Below are 17,814 nucleotides of genomic sequence, written 5' to 3'. Positions count from 1 at the left end.
AGTCTAAGTCTCTTTGCAGATCTCTAAGGACTTGCTTTATGAATGTGGGTGCTCCTGTGTTGGGTATATATATATTTATGATAGTTAGCTCTTCTTGTTTAATTGATCCCTGTACCAATGTGTAATGGCCTTGTTTGTCTCTTCTGATCTTTGTTGGTTTAAAGTGTGTTTTATCAGAGACTAGAATTGCAACCCCTGCCTTTTTTTGTTTTCCATTTGCTTGGTGGATCTTCCTCCATCCCTTTATTTTGAGCCTATATGTGTCTCTGCACATGAGATGGGTCTCCTGAATACAGCACACTGATGGGTCTTGACTCTTTATCCAATTTGCCAGTGTGTGTCTTTTAATTGGAGCATTTAGCCCATTTACATTTAAGGTTAATATTGTTATGTGTGAATTTTATACTGTCATTATGAAGTTCCCTGGTTATTTTTCTCCTTAGTTGATGCAATTTCTTCCTAGCCTCGATGGTCTTTACACTTTGGCATGTTTTTGCAGTGGCTGGTACCAGTTGTTCCTTTCCAAGTTTACTGCTTTCTTCAGGAGCTCTTGTAGGGCAGGCCTGGTGGTGACAAAGTGTCTCAGCATTTACTTGTCTGTAAAGGATTTTATTTCTCCTTCACTTATGAGGCTTAGTTTGGCTGGATATGAAATTCTGGGTTGAAAATTCTTTTCTTTAAGAATGTTGAATATTGGCCCTCACTCTCTTCTGGCTTGTAGAGTTTCTGTCGAGAGATCTGCTGTTAGTCTGTTGTGCTTCCCTTTGTGGGTAACCCAACCTTTCTCTCTGGCTGCCCTTAACATTTTTTCCTTCATTTCAACTTTGATGAATCTGACAATTATGTGTCTTGGAGTTGCTCTTCTCGAGGAGTATCTTTGTGGTATTCTCTGTGTTTCCTGAATTTATATGTTGGCCTGCCTTGCTAGGTTGGGGAAGTTCTCCTGCATAATATCCTGAAGAGTGTTTTCCAACTTCATTCCATTCTTCCCGTCACTTTCAGGTACACCAATCAGACGTAGATTTGGTGTTTTCACATAGTCCCATATTTCTTGGAGGCTTTGTTCATTTCTTTTTACTCTTTTTTCTCTAAACTTCTCACTTCATTTCATTCATTTGATCTTCAATCACTGATACCCTTTCTTCCAGTTGATGGAATTGGACTGGAATTGGTTACTGAAGCTTGTGCATTCATCACTTAGTTCTCGTGCCATGGTTTTCAGCTCCATCAGGTCATTTGTGGACTTATCTACACTGGTTATTCTAGTTAGCCATTCGTCTAATCTTTTTTCAAGGTTTATAGCTTCTTTGTGATGGGTTCAAACTTCCTCCTTTAGCTTGGAGAAGTTTGATCATCTGAAGCCTTCTTCTCTCAACTCATCAAATCATTCTCCGTTCAGCTTTGTTCCGTTGCTGGCGAGGAGCTGCCTTCCTTTGGAGGGGGAGAGGTGCTCTGATTTTTAGAATTTTCAACTTTTCTGCTCTGTTTATTCCCCATCTTTGTGGTTTTATGTACCTTTGGTCTTTGATGATGGTGACGTACTGGTGGGGTTTTTGTGTTTATGTCCTTTCTGTTCGTTGGTTTTCCTTCTAACAGTTAGGACACTCAGCTGCAGGTCTGTTGGAGTTTGCTGGAGGTCCACTCCAGACCCTGTTTGCCTGGGTGTCAGCAGCGGAGTCTGCAAAACAGTGTATATTGCTGAACTGCAAATGTTGTTGCCTGATCGCTCTTCTGGAGACTTCATCTCAGAAGGGTACCTGGCCATATGAAGTGTCAGTCCGCCCCTACTGGTGGATACCTCCCAGTTAGGTTACTTGGGTGTCAGGTACCCACTTGAGGAGGCAGTCTGAGTGTTCTCAGATATCAAACTCTGTGCTGGGAAACCACTACTCTCTTCAAAGCTGTCAGTCAGGGACATTTAAATCTGCAGAGGTTTCTACTGCCTTTTGTTTGGCTATGTCCTTCCCCCAGAAGTAGAGTCTATAGAGGCAGGCAGGCTTCCTTGAGCTGTGGTGGACTCCACCCAGTTCCATCTTCCCAGCCGCTTTGTTTACCTACTCAAGCTCAGCAATGGTGGATGCTTGCCTCACTGCCATCTTGCCATTAGATCTCAGACTGCTATGCTAGCAATGAATGAGGTTCCATGGTTGTGGGACCCTCTGAGCCAGGTGCGGGATATAATCTCCTGGTGTGCCATTTGCTAAGAAAACTTGGAAAAGCACAGTATTCGGGTGAGAGTGACCCAATTTTCTTGGTGCTGTCTGTCACAGCTTCCCTTGGCTAGGAAAGGGAATTCCCTGACCCCTTGTGCTTCCGGTGTGAGGTGGTGCCTCGCCCTGCTTTGGTCTCCCTCATTGGGCTGCATCCACTGTCCTGCACCCACTGTCTAACATGCCCCAGTGAGATGAACCTGGTACCTCAGTTCAAAATGCAGAAATCACCCGTCTTCTGCATCACTTACGCTGGGAGCTGTAGACTGGAGCTGTTCCTATTCAGCCATCTTCTTAGAGATTTTCTATATGAGAGGGATCCCTAAAGTCTGAGAAAGAGGGGAATGGGAGGATTTTGTATCTGTGACAGAAGGTAAAGTTAGCAAGACATGGGCTTAGAACCTACATTAGAATCATCTTTGTTGCAAGTTGTTCCAACTAAATTTTCTTACAGAAATATATCTGATTTAGTACTGAAAAAGAAAATGAGGACACAGGATTTATTTTACAGGATAACTTGAAAGCTAATTTACTGGTTGCTGGTATTCCTTCAAGAGGTGGGAGACCTTTTCTAATAGCACCCTCCTATCCTCCCCCTTGGTGAGAATCATCTGCTACGGTGTGTCACAGTCACTGATAGGAGTAAGTTACATCTCTTAGGTGAGTTGGGGTTAAAAAAAATAGTTTCAGCTTTCTTTTTTTCCACAGGATTGCCAAGCCATATTTACTTTCTGAAATAAAAGGAATCATTGAAAACATCACTTGACTTTAGTTTAATCAATATCAAATAACTGTATTGGAGTATTTTAAAAGAAGACGTAGGTACAAACAACTTATAAAAGTGAATAACTTGCAAGATGAAATTGCCTTTTTTGATGGAAGCACAGTGTTCTTATACAATGTTCTTTTCACATTTCATACTTCTCTGGCATTTATTATAAGGAACAAAGCATTTCTGGAATGCTCATTTTAATTTCAAAGCCCAGGCTATTCTATGGAAAACATTTGGCACATGGAGGATCTGAACAATAGAGGAGGAATGTGCAGTGGGAAGCATCAGAAATTGTGGCACTTAAAATATATTCTGAGGGAACATTTCAGACAATGATATTTATTCTTTGTTTTAAACAAAGATTTTAAACTAGTTTTTGTAATTTGTGTTAATCTGGACAAATACCTTTTAACTCTCAATATATAAATTAGACTGATAAGAGTGAGATATTTGCCTTTTGGAATTTGTGAAAACCCATGTAATAAATCAGGCTTATTATTCTTATATAATCCATGATGAAGACACATGATCTTATTTAGCTGCTTGTAAAGCATACAGAATATGGTTTGTTAACTGCCTTCATCACATTTAGCATGGGGGGCCCCAAGAGCAAGATAAACTCAGGTCCAGAGAGAATACCTTTGATAAGGTTTCCCATAACCAATTTTCCACACCTACATGGGGAACAAACTAGAAAATATACATGAAATGCCAACAAATATTTGTGTCATATTATGCATTTTACAAAATACTTTACCTTATTTGACCTTCCCCAGTCTTGTAGGATAATAATGATTATTCTTATTTTCTAAGAGAGGAAACAAAGGCTTGCCACAAGACATTCCACTCTGGGTGAAGAACTTGGAAATAAAGCAAATTAGAATGAAACAGAGGATCTATTGGGTAAAGGGAGGAGGGTAGGAGGGCAGACAAAAATGATTTTCATCCACGTATTTCCCCCATAGCTTCTTAAGTTTTTTTTAGTTCGTTGATAAAAACTGGGTCCAGATATCCAAGTAAACAAACATTGAATGCTGCTAAACAACCAACAAGGAAAATCTCTAGGGGCTACTGCGCGGGAAGCATTATGCAGTTTGCTGTCAAAGATGTGGTGCATGATTACCATGAGCCTCCACTGTTTCATGACATGCAGCAGCTTAGCTTTCAACAGGAGTTTCAGGTCTCTATTTTAAATATTAGATACAAGTTGTTTTTTTCCTTTCTCTCATTCCTCTACGATGGTGATTTTAAAGCTTTGTTTATAAAAATTTAATCCAAAAGTTGTAATTGTGATCCAAGATTTAATTAAGAGTGGGTGTTCTTTTTTTTTTTTTTTTGAGATATAGTTTTGCCCTTGTTGCCCAGGCTGGAGTGCAATGGCGTGATCTCGGCTCACCACAACCTCCGCCTCCCGGGTTCAAGCAATTCTCCTGCCTCTGCTTCCTGAGTAGCTGGGATTACAGGCAAGCGCCACCACGCCCGGCTAATTTTGTATTTTTAGTAGAGACGGGGTTTCTCCATGTTGATCACGCTGGTCTTGAACTCCCGACCTCAAGTGATCCGCCTGCCCTGGCCTCCCAAAGTGCTGGGATTACAGGTATGAGCCATCACGCCCAGCCAGAAATGGGTGTTTTTTAATAATGTAATTCAGTATGATGTTTTTGTTTCCAAATACAGAAGCTTAATTTTTGTCTTCAAATAATGTTCTTATTATGAGTTTGTTCTTGTATTTGTTAAGGTTCATTTCTTTCTTTTTTTCCCCAAGCTTTATTAACTTAAAATTGGCAAATAAAATTTATAGATATTTATTTTGTACCCTGTGATGTTTTGATATGTGTATGCATTGTAAAATGATTAAATCAAGCTAATTCACACATTTCTCACTTCATATACTTGTGGTGAGGAGTTTGTTCAAGTTTCACTACTGGAAGAATGCTCTAGAAGCCTGTATATGTGTGTATTGTTTTAATTACAGAAACTTCATATAAAAAATACAGAACTTTGATAAGACAGTCAAAAATGGGAGCAGAAAATTATTTATCTCCAAAATATCAAATAATTTTATAAGATAAAATTTATACCACTTTTTAGCCAGCAATCTACATTAAGAGGAAGCCAAAAATAATTATAATTAAGTCAGTATTAGTCTACTTAGGGTGAGAATAGAGATAACTAATATTAGGAGAGGAAGAAACATTCTGAATCATATAAAACAGTGGTTGCCTCAGGGGACAAAGGCCAGATCCTTACTATGTCCTACTTTCTTGCCCTTTGTAAACTCTCAGATTTGTCTCCTACACTTTCCTCTAACTCATTTGGCCTCTCAAACAGGTCTCACTCAAAGTCCCCCATCAAGAGGCCTTTCCTGACCACCCCGGTCCCTACTCTTTCTCACTCTGTTCCCTCCCACAACTTTATTTTTCCTCCTAACATTTACTGAACCTTACATTTTTTATTTGTTTATATGTTTATTGTATGCTGCCAACATTAAGAATGTAAACTCCATGAAAGCGTGAAATGCATTTCTTTTCCATCATCCAGAACAATGTAAAAAATAGATGTTCAGTAAATATTTAACATAGAAATGATTTGATGACCGGGGTAGTTGAAGAGGGGGCATTTTAATGTCTATATTTTGAAATTCAAACGCTAAGGCTCTCACTTCCTATTTTTAGTTGGGAACTCCATGGTGGCTCCTGCTGCTGTTCTTGGTGCCATGACTTGACTTTTGTAGGTGTATCGATAGCACTGGAAATGAGTCATGTTACTGTGAAATACAGTTGATCTTTGAACAACACTGGTTTGAACTATGCAGGTTTACTTTTATTCGGAATTTTTTTCAATAAAAGTTACACCAAGTGTGCCTGCCTCTCCTGCCTTCCCTTCCACCTCCTCCATCTCTTCTGCCTCTTACACCCCCGAGGCAGCAAGACCAACCCTCCTCTTCTTCCTTTTCCTCAGGAATATGAATATGATGAGGATGAAGACCTTTATGATGATCCACTTATTTATTTATTTATATTTTCTCTTCCTTATGATTTTCTTAATAACACTATCTCTAGCTCATCTTATTGTAAGAATACAGTTATATAGTACATATAGATACAAAATCTGTGTTAATCGACTATTGTTATCAGGCTTCTGGCCACCAGTAGGCTATTCGTAGTTCTGTTTTTGAGGAGTCGAAAGTTATGCTCAGATTTTCAACTACATGGTGGGTTGGTGCCCCTAACCCTTGAGTTGCTCAAGGGTCAACTGTACTGTCTTTTGTTCTGGGCTGTAATATCACAGGACTGTGTTCGCCTTACAATTTGTCAATGGAGTACTTTGTATTTTTTCAATTTTAGGTTACCACACTTGTAAACTGTCCCCAGAACCCTTCCAGCAGGAAAAAAGGACGTTCGAAAAGAGCCAGTATCCTTCTAGCTTCTGTGGAGGAAGCAACTTGGAATTTATTAGACAAGGGAGAGAAGATTGCCCAGGAAGCTACAGTTTTAAAGGATGAGCTTACGGCTTCACTTGAGGAAGTTCGCAAAGAAAGTGAGTACTCTAGTCCTGCTCAGGAGCAAACTGCATATCTTTAGGGTGTTAGTTACCAAATTAGATCTGTGAGTGTTTTGTTTTTGTTGGCTCCAGTTTTTTAGTCTTTTGCAGAGCTGTGAGGAGCTAGCTGTGGGAGGCAGAGTGGCTCATTAGACAGCTCCAAGGCTCAGTCCCACTCTAGGCTCTTCTTTTTAGTTGCTCAGTCCCCGCAGGCAATTCTTCTTCCTCCCCCGCCTTGACATAGCTTTTCCATAATAAACAAAGAGAAGAGTACCCTTTTTTGGTCATAGGATATAGTGAGAAATGACTAATGAAGCTGAAGATTTATTTGTCTATACATAAATAAGTTATGAAGTTCCTTGTAAACAGCTGGGAAATAGAAGTTTCAGACATGACCATCTCAGAAGTACATTTTTAACTTTGCAAATTTCTGAAGGTTTAGATTTCCTAAACTTTTTAAAAAATGCTTTGCATAAAGTATGCATGAGTCAAGTTGCTGCTTTGTTAATATTACATAATCTAAGCATATATTTCATCTTTTTGCGATCTTTATGATAATACAGCAATTTTCTAATGAATTTAAGTCTAAACTGTAGGATAGTTTTAAAATAATTGCTGAATGTTCTTTGGTTAGTGGAATGCTTTTGTATATATCAGCTTTCTGCAAGTATCTATTTTGGGAAGAAAAGGAAAGTTAAATTTTCTTGTTCAGCTTTGTAAAAGAGACTTGGGATTTTTAAATATTTTTCTCCCTTAACCCCCCAACATAACTTTAAGAAAATCAGGAAGCCTTTGCTAATTAAATAATTAAAATGAATATACTAGTAACAGTAAGCTTTATGTCACATGTATGATACAGGGGATTATTTGTTATATACTTAAAAAAATTTTTGGCTGAGCGTGGTGGCCCATGCATGTAATCCTAGCACTTGGGAGGCCAAGGCAGGCGGATCACCTGAGGTCAGGAATTCAAGATCAGCCTAGCCAACATGGTGAAACCCCATCTCTACTAAAAACACAAAAATTAGCTGGGCGTGGTGGCAGGCGCCTGTAAACGTGGGAGGCTGAGGCAGGAGAATCACTTGAATCCAGGAGGCAGAGGGTGCAGTGAGCTGAGATCGTGCCATTGCACTCCAGCCTGGGGGACAAGAGCGAGACTTCACCTCAAAAAAAAATTGTATTTATGTGAATTTATTTTAAAATAAATTTTATTGTGTATATTTAAGGTATACAACATAATGTTATGAAATACATATAAATAGTAAAGTGGTTACTATAATAAAGTAAATTAACATATTCTTAATCTCACAGTTACCCATTTTTTTGGTGTGTGTAGCAGGAGCATCTAAATTTCATTTAGCAAAAATCCTGAATTCAACATTATTAGCTCTGGTCTTCATGTTGTGTACTGGATCTCCAGAGCTGTTCATTATTCATAACCGCAACTTTGTATCCTTTGATCTGCACCTGCCCATTTCCTCACTCCTGCCCCCAGCCCCTGGTAGATACTGTTTTATTCTCTGTGTTTGCCTATATGACTTTCTTAAACAAAGATTCTACATATAAGTGAGATTGTGCAATAGCTTTCTATGTCTAGCTTATTTCGCTTAGCATGATGTCCTACAGTTTCATCCATGTTGTGACAAATGGCAGGATCTCCTTTTTTCCATTGTATATATAGACCAATTTATTTATCCATTCATCTGTTGATGGACGCGTAGGTTGTTTTCATATCTTGACTATTGTAAAAAATGATACAGTGAATATGGGAGTGCAGATATCTTTATAAGTGGTGCTTTCCTTTACTTCAGTGTTATACCCAGAAGAGGGATTGCTAGCTCTTAATGGTAGTTCTATTTCTAATTTCTTTAGGAACCTCCACACTGTTTTCCAAAATGGCTACACTTTGTTATATATATTATATACAATTTATATTTTATACGTATTCTTCAGACAGTATATAGACAACATAATGTGCAAGATAATTTGAAATATATTTGTTGTTTTTCCCTGCTCCCTACCAACAGAGACCCACACTTTGTCCTTGTTCTTGATCATCATCTTAGTCACCAAGCCAGTTTAGACTCTTCCTTTCATTCCACCCTCTCTTCCAATTAAAGTCTAAGTTCAATGAACTTTTAAAAACTTTTCTAAAACATTTATTTCAGGTTCAGGGTACATATGCAGGTTTGTCATATTGGTGTCATGGGGGTTTGGTGTATATATTCTTTCATCAGTCAGGTTCAATGAATTTTTTCTCCTTGTTGTCTCTCAGATCTGTTCCTTCTACTCTATTCTTAACATTGCTTCTTGAATTCAGGGTTATTGCATTAGCTTTCCTCCATAGTAAAATCAAATAGATCTTTTAAAAATGAAAATATGCTCATTTTACTTGTCTGCTTAAAATCATTTTTAGTAGCTGTTGGAGGATCAGGGGGACTACCTTTTTCAATAAAGTTCAAACTTTAAACCTACCTCCCAAAGCATTTCATGATTTGGCTTCTGCCATTATCTTGCACCTCATTTCCTGTGACTGCTCCTCCCTCAAATGTTCCTCCAAACAGGAACTCTCAGTTTCTTGAATGTTCCATGTTGCTTTATGCCTCTGTGCATGTGTTATCAGCTACAGTCATACCTTATTGAACAATGGGGACATGTTCTGAGAAGTACATCCATATGTCATTTTGTCATTGTGTGAACATCATAGAGTATACTTACACAAACTTAGATGGCATAGTCTACAACACACCTAGGCATCCTAGACTACAAACTTTTACAGCATGTTACTATACTGAATGCTGCAGGCAATGATTAATATAACATAGTGGTAAGTATTTGTATACCTAAACATGGAAAAGGCACAGTAAAAATATGGTTAAAAAAATTAAAAAATGGTACACCTGTGTAGGGCACATACCATGAATGGAACTTGCGGGACTGGAAGTTGCTCTGAGTGAGTCAGGGAGTGGTGAATGCCTAGTATCACTGTAGACTTTATAAATACTGTACACTTAGGCTACCCTAAATTTATTTAAAAATATTTTTCCTTCTTCAATAATAAGTTAACCTTAACTTACTGCAACTTTTTAACTTTATAAGCTTAAAAATTTTTTAACTTTTTGACTCTTTTGTAGTAATACTTAGATTAAAACACATTGTACAGCTGCACAATAATATTTTCTCTTTTCTGTCCTTATTCTATAAGTTTTTTCTTTTTTAAATTTTAAATTTTTTTTTTTTTTTTTTACTGTTTAAGGTTTTTTTTTTTTTTTTTTACTAAAATCTAAGACGCAAATACACACATTAGCCTAGTCCTACACAGAATTAGGGCTGTCAATGTCACTGCCTTCCACTTTCATATCTTGTCCCACTGAAAGGTCTTCAGGGGCAATAGCACACATGGGAATTTTCATCTCCTATGTTAACAATGCCTTCTTCTGGAAGTGTTACCAAAACCCGCAGGCGTTGCACTACAATCTTACTATGGCTATGAGGTCACTAGGCAATAAGAATTTTTCAACTCTACTATAATCCTATGGGACCACCATCATGTATGCATCTGTTGTTGACCGAAATGTTGTTATGCAGAACATGACCATATTCCTGTCACTTGGACTGCCTTTCTAATTCAGTCAGTTCTTGCTCATGTAGTAAAGCTGAGCCCAGGTCATCTTTTCCAGGAAGTGTTTACTGATCCCTGGATGCTGATTTAGAAGTTTGTCTTCTCTGTCCTCACAGACTCTAAGCATCTCTCATTCATGACAGTAACCACCCTATACAGTGAACATTGATGTGCTTGTTTAGTAAATCGTGACTGTTAGTTAATTTATTGAGCATGGCAGGTACCAGGTGTTATTTGATTACCAATGCCTGACACATCACAGACACCTGTTAAACGTTTGTTAAATAAATTAAAAAGTTGAAGCATCCTTTTGTCACTTTATATTATAAAATTTTATAATAGTCTTATCTTTGCTTTAACTCTCATAATTATAGTTTCTCTGTTGATTCTTTGGTAAGGGATATGAGCCCTATCCTTACACTGTTTCTGTAGGAAAATGCGATCTATTTGACAGCATAATTTCCATAAACTGTCTGGTAATAAGTATGTAAGACATCAGTCATTCTCGGAAGGGAACAATAGTTGCCATGAGATGGTATTTGCCTTTGTTTTTAAGTAAGTTGACCTTTTTAGCTCAAAAAAAGGATGTTACTTTAAAGAGAAGTTCTCAAAGAGAAGTCTTGATTCCAGGATTATGCTGTACAGGGTATATCCTTCACTGTGTTCTATTATAACGTGTGGAATACCTCTACATGTCATATGCTGCATACACCGCAGATTCATTTGGTTAAAGATCACCAAGTTCTTTACCCTGTGATTTATTTGGCAAACTGCCAAAATGAGCTACTGCCAGTGACTTCAGTGTGGGAGGAAAGCAATGCAATGGCACATGGTTCTGGAATTTGGGGAACAGCCAATGATTATCCTATGTATAGTAGGGATAGTGACACTGAGAGCATTGTTCCCAAAAGCTTGGAAGGAATTTTAAGCTCAGTGGTGGAGTTGAAGTATAAGGAGAATGGATTCTGATCCAATAAACTCTATAAAATACTGGAAATGTATTTTAAGTAGTTTCCTGCTTTGAGTTATTTTTTTAAAGGTATTTGTCCAGTGGCATAATGTGAAGGACTAATGAAGAGCAACTAATAAGGTTAAAGTATTTGCAAAAGTGAAAATATATTGAAATGTTATGAAAATATATTGAGAGTAGAGATAGCTTTATTATATATTTATTGACTTCTAAATTGAGACCAATTTAGAAAATCTTTCCTTCCAATAAAGACATATAATTTATGTAGCCTTACTACAAGATTCTGTTTCATTGCTTTTGGTGACTTTATTTACAGACTTGAAGTGATAAATAATGTGGGCGTTTTGGTTAACTAAAGAACTTGCCCATGAAAGGTGAAACATGGGTAGTATAAGGGAGAGATGGTGAAAGGAAAGGTAATATGTGGGTAGAAGTGTAGAGATTCAGCAGAAGTGGTTCACATTGTAAATTATTACTTATAGTTACTCATGATCTTATAGCTTACTCGTACACTTATACCAATACAATGGCAAAGCATTAAATTTGACATTTTCTTTAAATAGTTTTAGAATATTCATATAGCAGTTACCCAGGGATTAGTTAAGAGTTGTTTATAATGTCTAGATTATGTGTTTTGCCTGTAGCATATATACTACCTTTATACAGTTTCTATTACCCTACAATCTCTAGACATTGCTTCTAAGCCAGGGGTCCCCAACCCTGGGTCGTGGACTGGTACTGGTCCATGGCCTGTTGGGAACCAGGCCGCAGAGCAGGAGGTGAGCGGCAGAGAAATGAGCATTACCACCTAAGCTCCACCTGCTGACAGATTAGCTGCGGCATTAGAGTCTCTTAGGAGTGTGAACCCTATTGTGAACAGCACATGTGAGGGATCTAGTTTGAGTGCTCTTTTTTTTTTTTCTTTTTTTTTAAAATTTATTTATTATTATTATACTTTAAGTTGTAGGGTACATGTGCATAACGTGCAGGTTTGTTACATATGTATACTTGTGCCTTGTTGGTGTGCTGCACCCATCAACTCGTCATTTACATCAGGTATAACTCCCAATGCAATCCCTCCCCCCTCCCCCCTCCCCATGATAGGCTCCGGTGTGTGATGTTCCCCTTCCTGAGTCCAAGTGATCTCATTGTTCAGTTCCCACCTATGAGTGAGAACATGCGGTGTTTGGTTTTCTGTTCTTGTGATAGTTTGCTAAGAATGATGGTTTCCAGCTGCATCCATGTCCCTACAAAGGACACAAACTCATCCTTTTTTATGGCTGCATAGTATTCCATGGTGTATATGTGCCACATTTTCTTAATCCAATCTGTCACTGATGGACATTTGGGTTGGTTCCAAGTCTTTGCTATTGTGAATAGTGCCGCAATAAACATACGTGTGCATGTGTCTTTATAGCAGCATGATTTATAATCCTTTGGGTATATACCCAGTAATGGGATGGCTGGGTCATATGGTACATCTAGTTCTAGATCCTTGAGGAATCGCCATACTGTTTTCCATAATGGTTGAACTAGTTTACAATCCCACCAACAGTGTAAAAGTGTTCCTATTTCTCCACATCCTCTCCAGCACCTGTTGTTTCCTGACTTTTTAATGATCGCCATTCTAACTGGTGTGAGATGGTATCTCATTGTGGTTTTGATTTGCATTTCTCTGATGGCCAGTGATGATGAGCATTTTTTCATGTGTCTGTTGGCTGTATGAATGTCTTCTTTTGAGAAATGTCTGTTCATATCCTTTGCCCACTTTTGGATGGGGTTGTTTGTTTTTTTCTTGTAAATTTGTTTGAGTTCTTTGTAGGTTCTGGATATTAGCCCTTTGTCAGATGAGTAGATTGCAAAAATTTTCTCCCATTCTGTAGGTTGCCTGTTCACTCTGATGGTAGTTTCTTTTGCTGTGCAGAAGCTCTTTAATTTAATGAGATCCCATTTGTCAATTTTGGCTTTTGCTGCCGTTGCTTTTGGTGTTTTAGACATGAAGTCTTTGACAAACCTGAGACAAACAAGAAATGGGGAAAGGATTCCCTATTTCATAAATGGTGCTGGGAAAATTGGCTAGCCATAAGTAGAAAGTTGAAACTGGATCCTTTCCTTACTCCTTATACGAAAATTAATTCAAGATGGATTAGAGACTTAAATGTTAGACCTAATACCATAAAAATCCTAGAGGAAAACCTAGGTAGTACCATTCAGGACATAGGCATGGGCAAAGAGTGCTCTTTATGAGAATCTAATGCCTGATGATTTGAAGTGGAATGGTTTCAGGATGAAACCATCCCCATTCCCCCCACCCACTATCTGTGGAAAAATTGTATTCCATGAAACCAGTTTCTGGTGCCAAAAAGGTTGGGGACCACTGTTCTAAGCCACACAAGTGGTTGTTTTTAATGTTTTAAATGGTTTATTGAAGAATAACATATATACAGAAAAGTGCACACATTATCTCTAACAACAATAAATTTCCACATAGTGAACACACTCGTGTAACCTCCACCCACATCAAGAAATAGAATATTATTAAACCCTAAGAGTGCCCCTTGTCCCCCCTACCAGCTACTACTCCCTCATCTCAAAGGTAATCATTATCCTGACTTCTAACACCATAGGTTAGTTTTGCCTCTTTTTGAACTTTAAATAGTGAGACTATACAGTGTGTTGTATTTTGTGTCTGATTTCTTTTGCTTAATGTTGTATGTCTGTGAGAGCTCACCATATAGTAGTTCATTCATTCATTGATAATAGACCATAATTTATCTATCCATTCTATTGCTGATGAACATTTGAATTATTTCCGGTTTTTGTCTTTAATAAGCATTGCTATTATATATACATTTGTGCATTACTTTCAGTGCATTAATGTAGACATTCTTTTGGACTAACACCTAGGAATGAAATTTCTGGGTCATAAGGTATACATATGCTCAGTTTTAATATATATTACCAAACAGCTTTCCAAAGTGAATTTTCTAATATGAGTTCCAATTGCTCCACATTCTTTGCGAACTTGGTGTTAGCAAGTGTCGGTGTTTTTGGTTCAAGTGTGTGTAGTGGTATTATATTATAGTTTTAATTTGTATTTCTCTGATAACTTTTTATATGTTCTGGATATGAGTCCTTTTGTTAGTTGTAGGTATTACAAATATCTTCTCCCTGTCATAATATTAACCATTTTTAAATATTCAGAAGTTCTTAATTTAAATAAATTCCAAATTACCATTTTGTTCCTTTATGGGTAGAGATTTTGTGTTCTGTTAAAAAAAAAGTTTGTTAACATGAGTACTTCAAAGTCAAGAAGATATTTTCTTATGTTAGCATCTGGAAGCTTTATTGTTTTACAATCTACCTGGAAATAAATTTTTATGAATTCCGTGAGTTAGAGGTCACATTTTTTTAAAATATAGAAGTTAATTGCTCCAGTACCATATATAAGCATTTAGATGTTTAGTTTTTCCAGTACCGCTTATTGAAAAAACTATGTTTTTCTTTTGAATTACTCTTTCACCTTTGTTGAAAACCAATTGACCATATATGTATGGGTCTACTTAGGTACTCTTATATGAATATGAATCTTTGATTTATATATCTATTCTTACACCAATGCCACAATAGTCCTAATTACTGTACCTCATAGTAATTGAAATACAAATTATTTTGATTAGGTTATTCTAGGTGCCTTGAACCTCATAGATATTTTAGAATTAGCTTGTCAATTTTTACAAAAAAGTCCACTGCGATTTCATTTAGGACTAGATTACATCTATGGATCAATTTGGGCTGAACTGACATTTTGACAGTGATGAGTCTTCTGATTAAAAGCATGGTATATATCTCTACATTTATTTTGGATATAAATCTTGCACATATTTTATTAAATTTGTCCCCAAGTATTTCATATCTTGTCATATTTTAAATGGTACTTTATAACATTTAATTTAAATATATCACAATAATTCTTTCTGCCCTCTCCAGTCTATTTTAAAATCCATCCAGTGAACCTTTTTTTTTACTTTAGTTCCTGAATTTTCATTTGTTTTTGAAAATAGTTTCCATTCCTGAAATTTCCCATCTATTCATCCATTAGGACTAGTCTCTTTTAAAATCTATTTATGATAGTTGCATTACACCCTTTATTTGCTGACTACAACTGAGTTTTGTTTCTGTTGACTGATTTTTCTTTGACTATGGGTGACATTTTCCTGTTTCTTCATATGATAGTAAGTTTTGGTTATATACTTGACAGTATAGAAAAGAGACTATAGGTATTTTGGATTCTTGTTTGGGTGAAATGGTAGAGATGGAAAAAGAAAGAGATATTTTGGATTCTTTTATTTTCCTTGGAAGAGTGTTGAGTTTTATTTCAGCAGGTGGTTAAATTACTGGTGAATAACCAGGAGTTTGTGTAGCCTTTTTACCAGGTTGATTTGGTTTTTATTCTTACAGAGAATTCTTAGTCCTGGGACATGGTCTTTTCTTCTATAGAGTTTGGTGAAGTTTCAGTGGACAGTTTGATGTGTTTACAAAACCTATCTAACTTGCAGGATTCAAACTTTAAACTCAGTTGTTCCTGAAATGAAATGGGCAGCAATTGAAATCACAGCACAGATTTTTATTTTTATTTTTTCCTTATGATTATTGCTTTCTATTGGGTTCTTTGGCATCTTCCCAGTTTTAGAAAAGTTCATGTGTACCTTCAGGGCTCCCCAATCTTTAGTTTTCTCTTTTATGAGATTGTTTTTTACCTTCAGTTTTTACTCACTCTGTCCTTTCCCAGACTCTGTCCTGTGACATCTTAAGTCAGTAAGATGGTAGCGTACTATTTGAGTTCTAACTGCCCTATGCTGTCCCACTGGAGAGTGTACTTATAGGAAATGCCATATAAATGTAACTCTCAACCAGTATGGTTTCTAGTATTTCAAGAGTCAAATTCTCTCCAGTTTCCTTTTGCTTTCTGTCCTTATCAGGTGCCTTGAAATAGATCTTTTGGGAGGAGCCAAGCTAGCTGACTACAGGGATCAGGAAGAGCTTCTCCCACCAAGAGACCAGACCATCAAAATCAGCACACTCTGAACAGTACTTTGGAAGGAAGGCATTGAAAGTGGTTGGAAGGAGAATGCAGATCCTGGACTGAAGAGGGAGGAAGCTGGGAACCCTACATGGGGTTGCCAAGCATCAGGACTCATTCTTGGCCCTGAGAGGCTCCTGGGGAAGGGGTGAGTTAAATAGGCATAGAGTGGCCCGCTCTCACCAGGGACCTCAGGAATCCTAGGTGCAGGATACCCCATGATCCCCATAGACATTTGAACTGGCAAGGAGAGCTGTTTGGAGAGCTGGCAAAGACAGGAATCTAGCCTGCTTGGAACCCAGAGAGTTTGGAACAAGAATGATCACAGTGGCACATGGCCAGGGATGCCCATCCCCCAAGGCTTGCCATACTCCTCTAGGTAGTTTTGGCCTTTCTTGACTGTCAGATCTAGACAGAGCAGGGCTATCTTAGCTGTGGGGTGGAGTCAGTCTGATGAGTGCTCCTCTCTCTGCCAAGCCTCTCCCAAGGTCTCTGTCTGGCTACATTCTTTTGCAGCGCAGCCTTGGATGCCCAACTGGTGTGCTTTCCAGTAGCCACCACCATAACTCTTTGACTGGCAGATCCAATTTAACTGTCAGATAACTTTTGCAGATGGGCCCCCACCAGTGTGCACCTCCTCACAGCTTCCACCCACCACTTTGCTGGTGTGCATTCACCTGCAGCCTCGTCCTATAAACCTTGTGACTGCCACCCTGGTGCCACTGGAGAACGTGTGCATGCACAGCCCCCACCTCCCTACCACTGCCCTGTTGCTGCTGGTGCACACATGTGAGCATCAACCCCACTGACACCACCCCGATGAAGGGCTTTTGCCAGCATCCTCCATCAGAGTATTGTTGCCAGTGGACCAGGAAAATCTTGGTCCCTCCAGTGCAGCAGGTGCTTAACCTTGAGGGGCCAGAGAACAAAGCGGTGGGCTTGGTCCCTGCCCCCACACAGTTAGAGCATGCAGCACAGAAGTGATGAGCTGAGCCTTGACCTTCTGAAATCATCCAGAAATGAAGCCAGTTGACCAAATTCAACTTATACCACAGTCAGACCTCTAAGGGCATCAAAGAATATAAGAGCAAAAAGCTTGATCCAAAGGAGAGCAACTTCAAAGATTAAGGGAACATCAACCCACACAGATGAGAAAGAACCAGTGTAAGAACTCTGGCCACTCTAAAAGCCAGTGTATTCTTACCTCCAAATGACTGCACTAGCTCACCAGCAGTGGTTTTTAACCAGACTGAAATGGCTGAAACGACAGCATAGAATTCAGAATTTGAATGGCATGAAAGATTATCAAGATTTGGGAGAAAGTTAAAACCCAATCCAAGGAATCTAAGGAATCCAGTCAAATGATTCAAGAGCTGAAGATAAAATAGCCATTTTAAGAAAGAACCAAACTAATCTGATAGAGCTGAAAGACTCACCAAAAGAATTTTATAAAACAACTGGAAGTATTTTTTTTTTTTTTTTTTTTTTTTTTGAGACAGAGTCTCACTCTATCGCCCAGGCTGGAGCGCAGTGGCTGGATCTCAGCTCACTGCAAGCTCTGCCTCCCGGGTTTACGCCATTCTCCTGCCTCAGCCTCCCGAGTAGCTGGGACTA

At 38.2% G+C, this 17,814-nt stretch overlaps 1 protein-coding gene across 20 annotated transcripts in view; it reads left to right on the top strand.

Moving 5' to 3' along the window:
- Positions 1 to 17,814, top strand: part of LOC105466141 (catenin alpha 3) — a 1,883,635-nt gene that overhangs the window by 159,829 nt on the left and 1,705,992 nt on the right. For 18 of the 20 annotated variants that reach the window (XR_011607352.1, XR_011607354.1, XR_011607355.1 and 15 more), the window contains one exon: positions 6,330 to 6,522. The exons of 1 other annotated variant lie outside the window; for it this stretch is intronic. Coding sequence is in view for 14 of the 19 variants with exons in the window: in XM_071068753.1 (XP_070924854.1) it covers positions 6,330 to 6,522 (193 nt within the window). In the remaining 5 variants the exon portion in view is untranslated. Of the gene's footprint in view, positions 1 to 4,346; positions 4,580 to 6,329; positions 6,523 to 17,814 lie in introns of those variants that run through there. One more of the 20 variants, XM_071068758.1, reaches the window with a different exon arrangement.

Source organism: Macaca nemestrina, chromosome 9 (genome assembly GCF_043159975.1).
Source record: "Macaca nemestrina isolate mMacNem1 chromosome 9, mMacNem.hap1, whole genome shotgun sequence".
In the NCBI taxonomy this organism is placed as follows: domain Eukaryota; kingdom Metazoa; phylum Chordata; class Mammalia; order Primates; family Cercopithecidae; genus Macaca; species Macaca nemestrina.
This window is presented reverse-complemented; position numbering and strand designations above follow the sequence as displayed.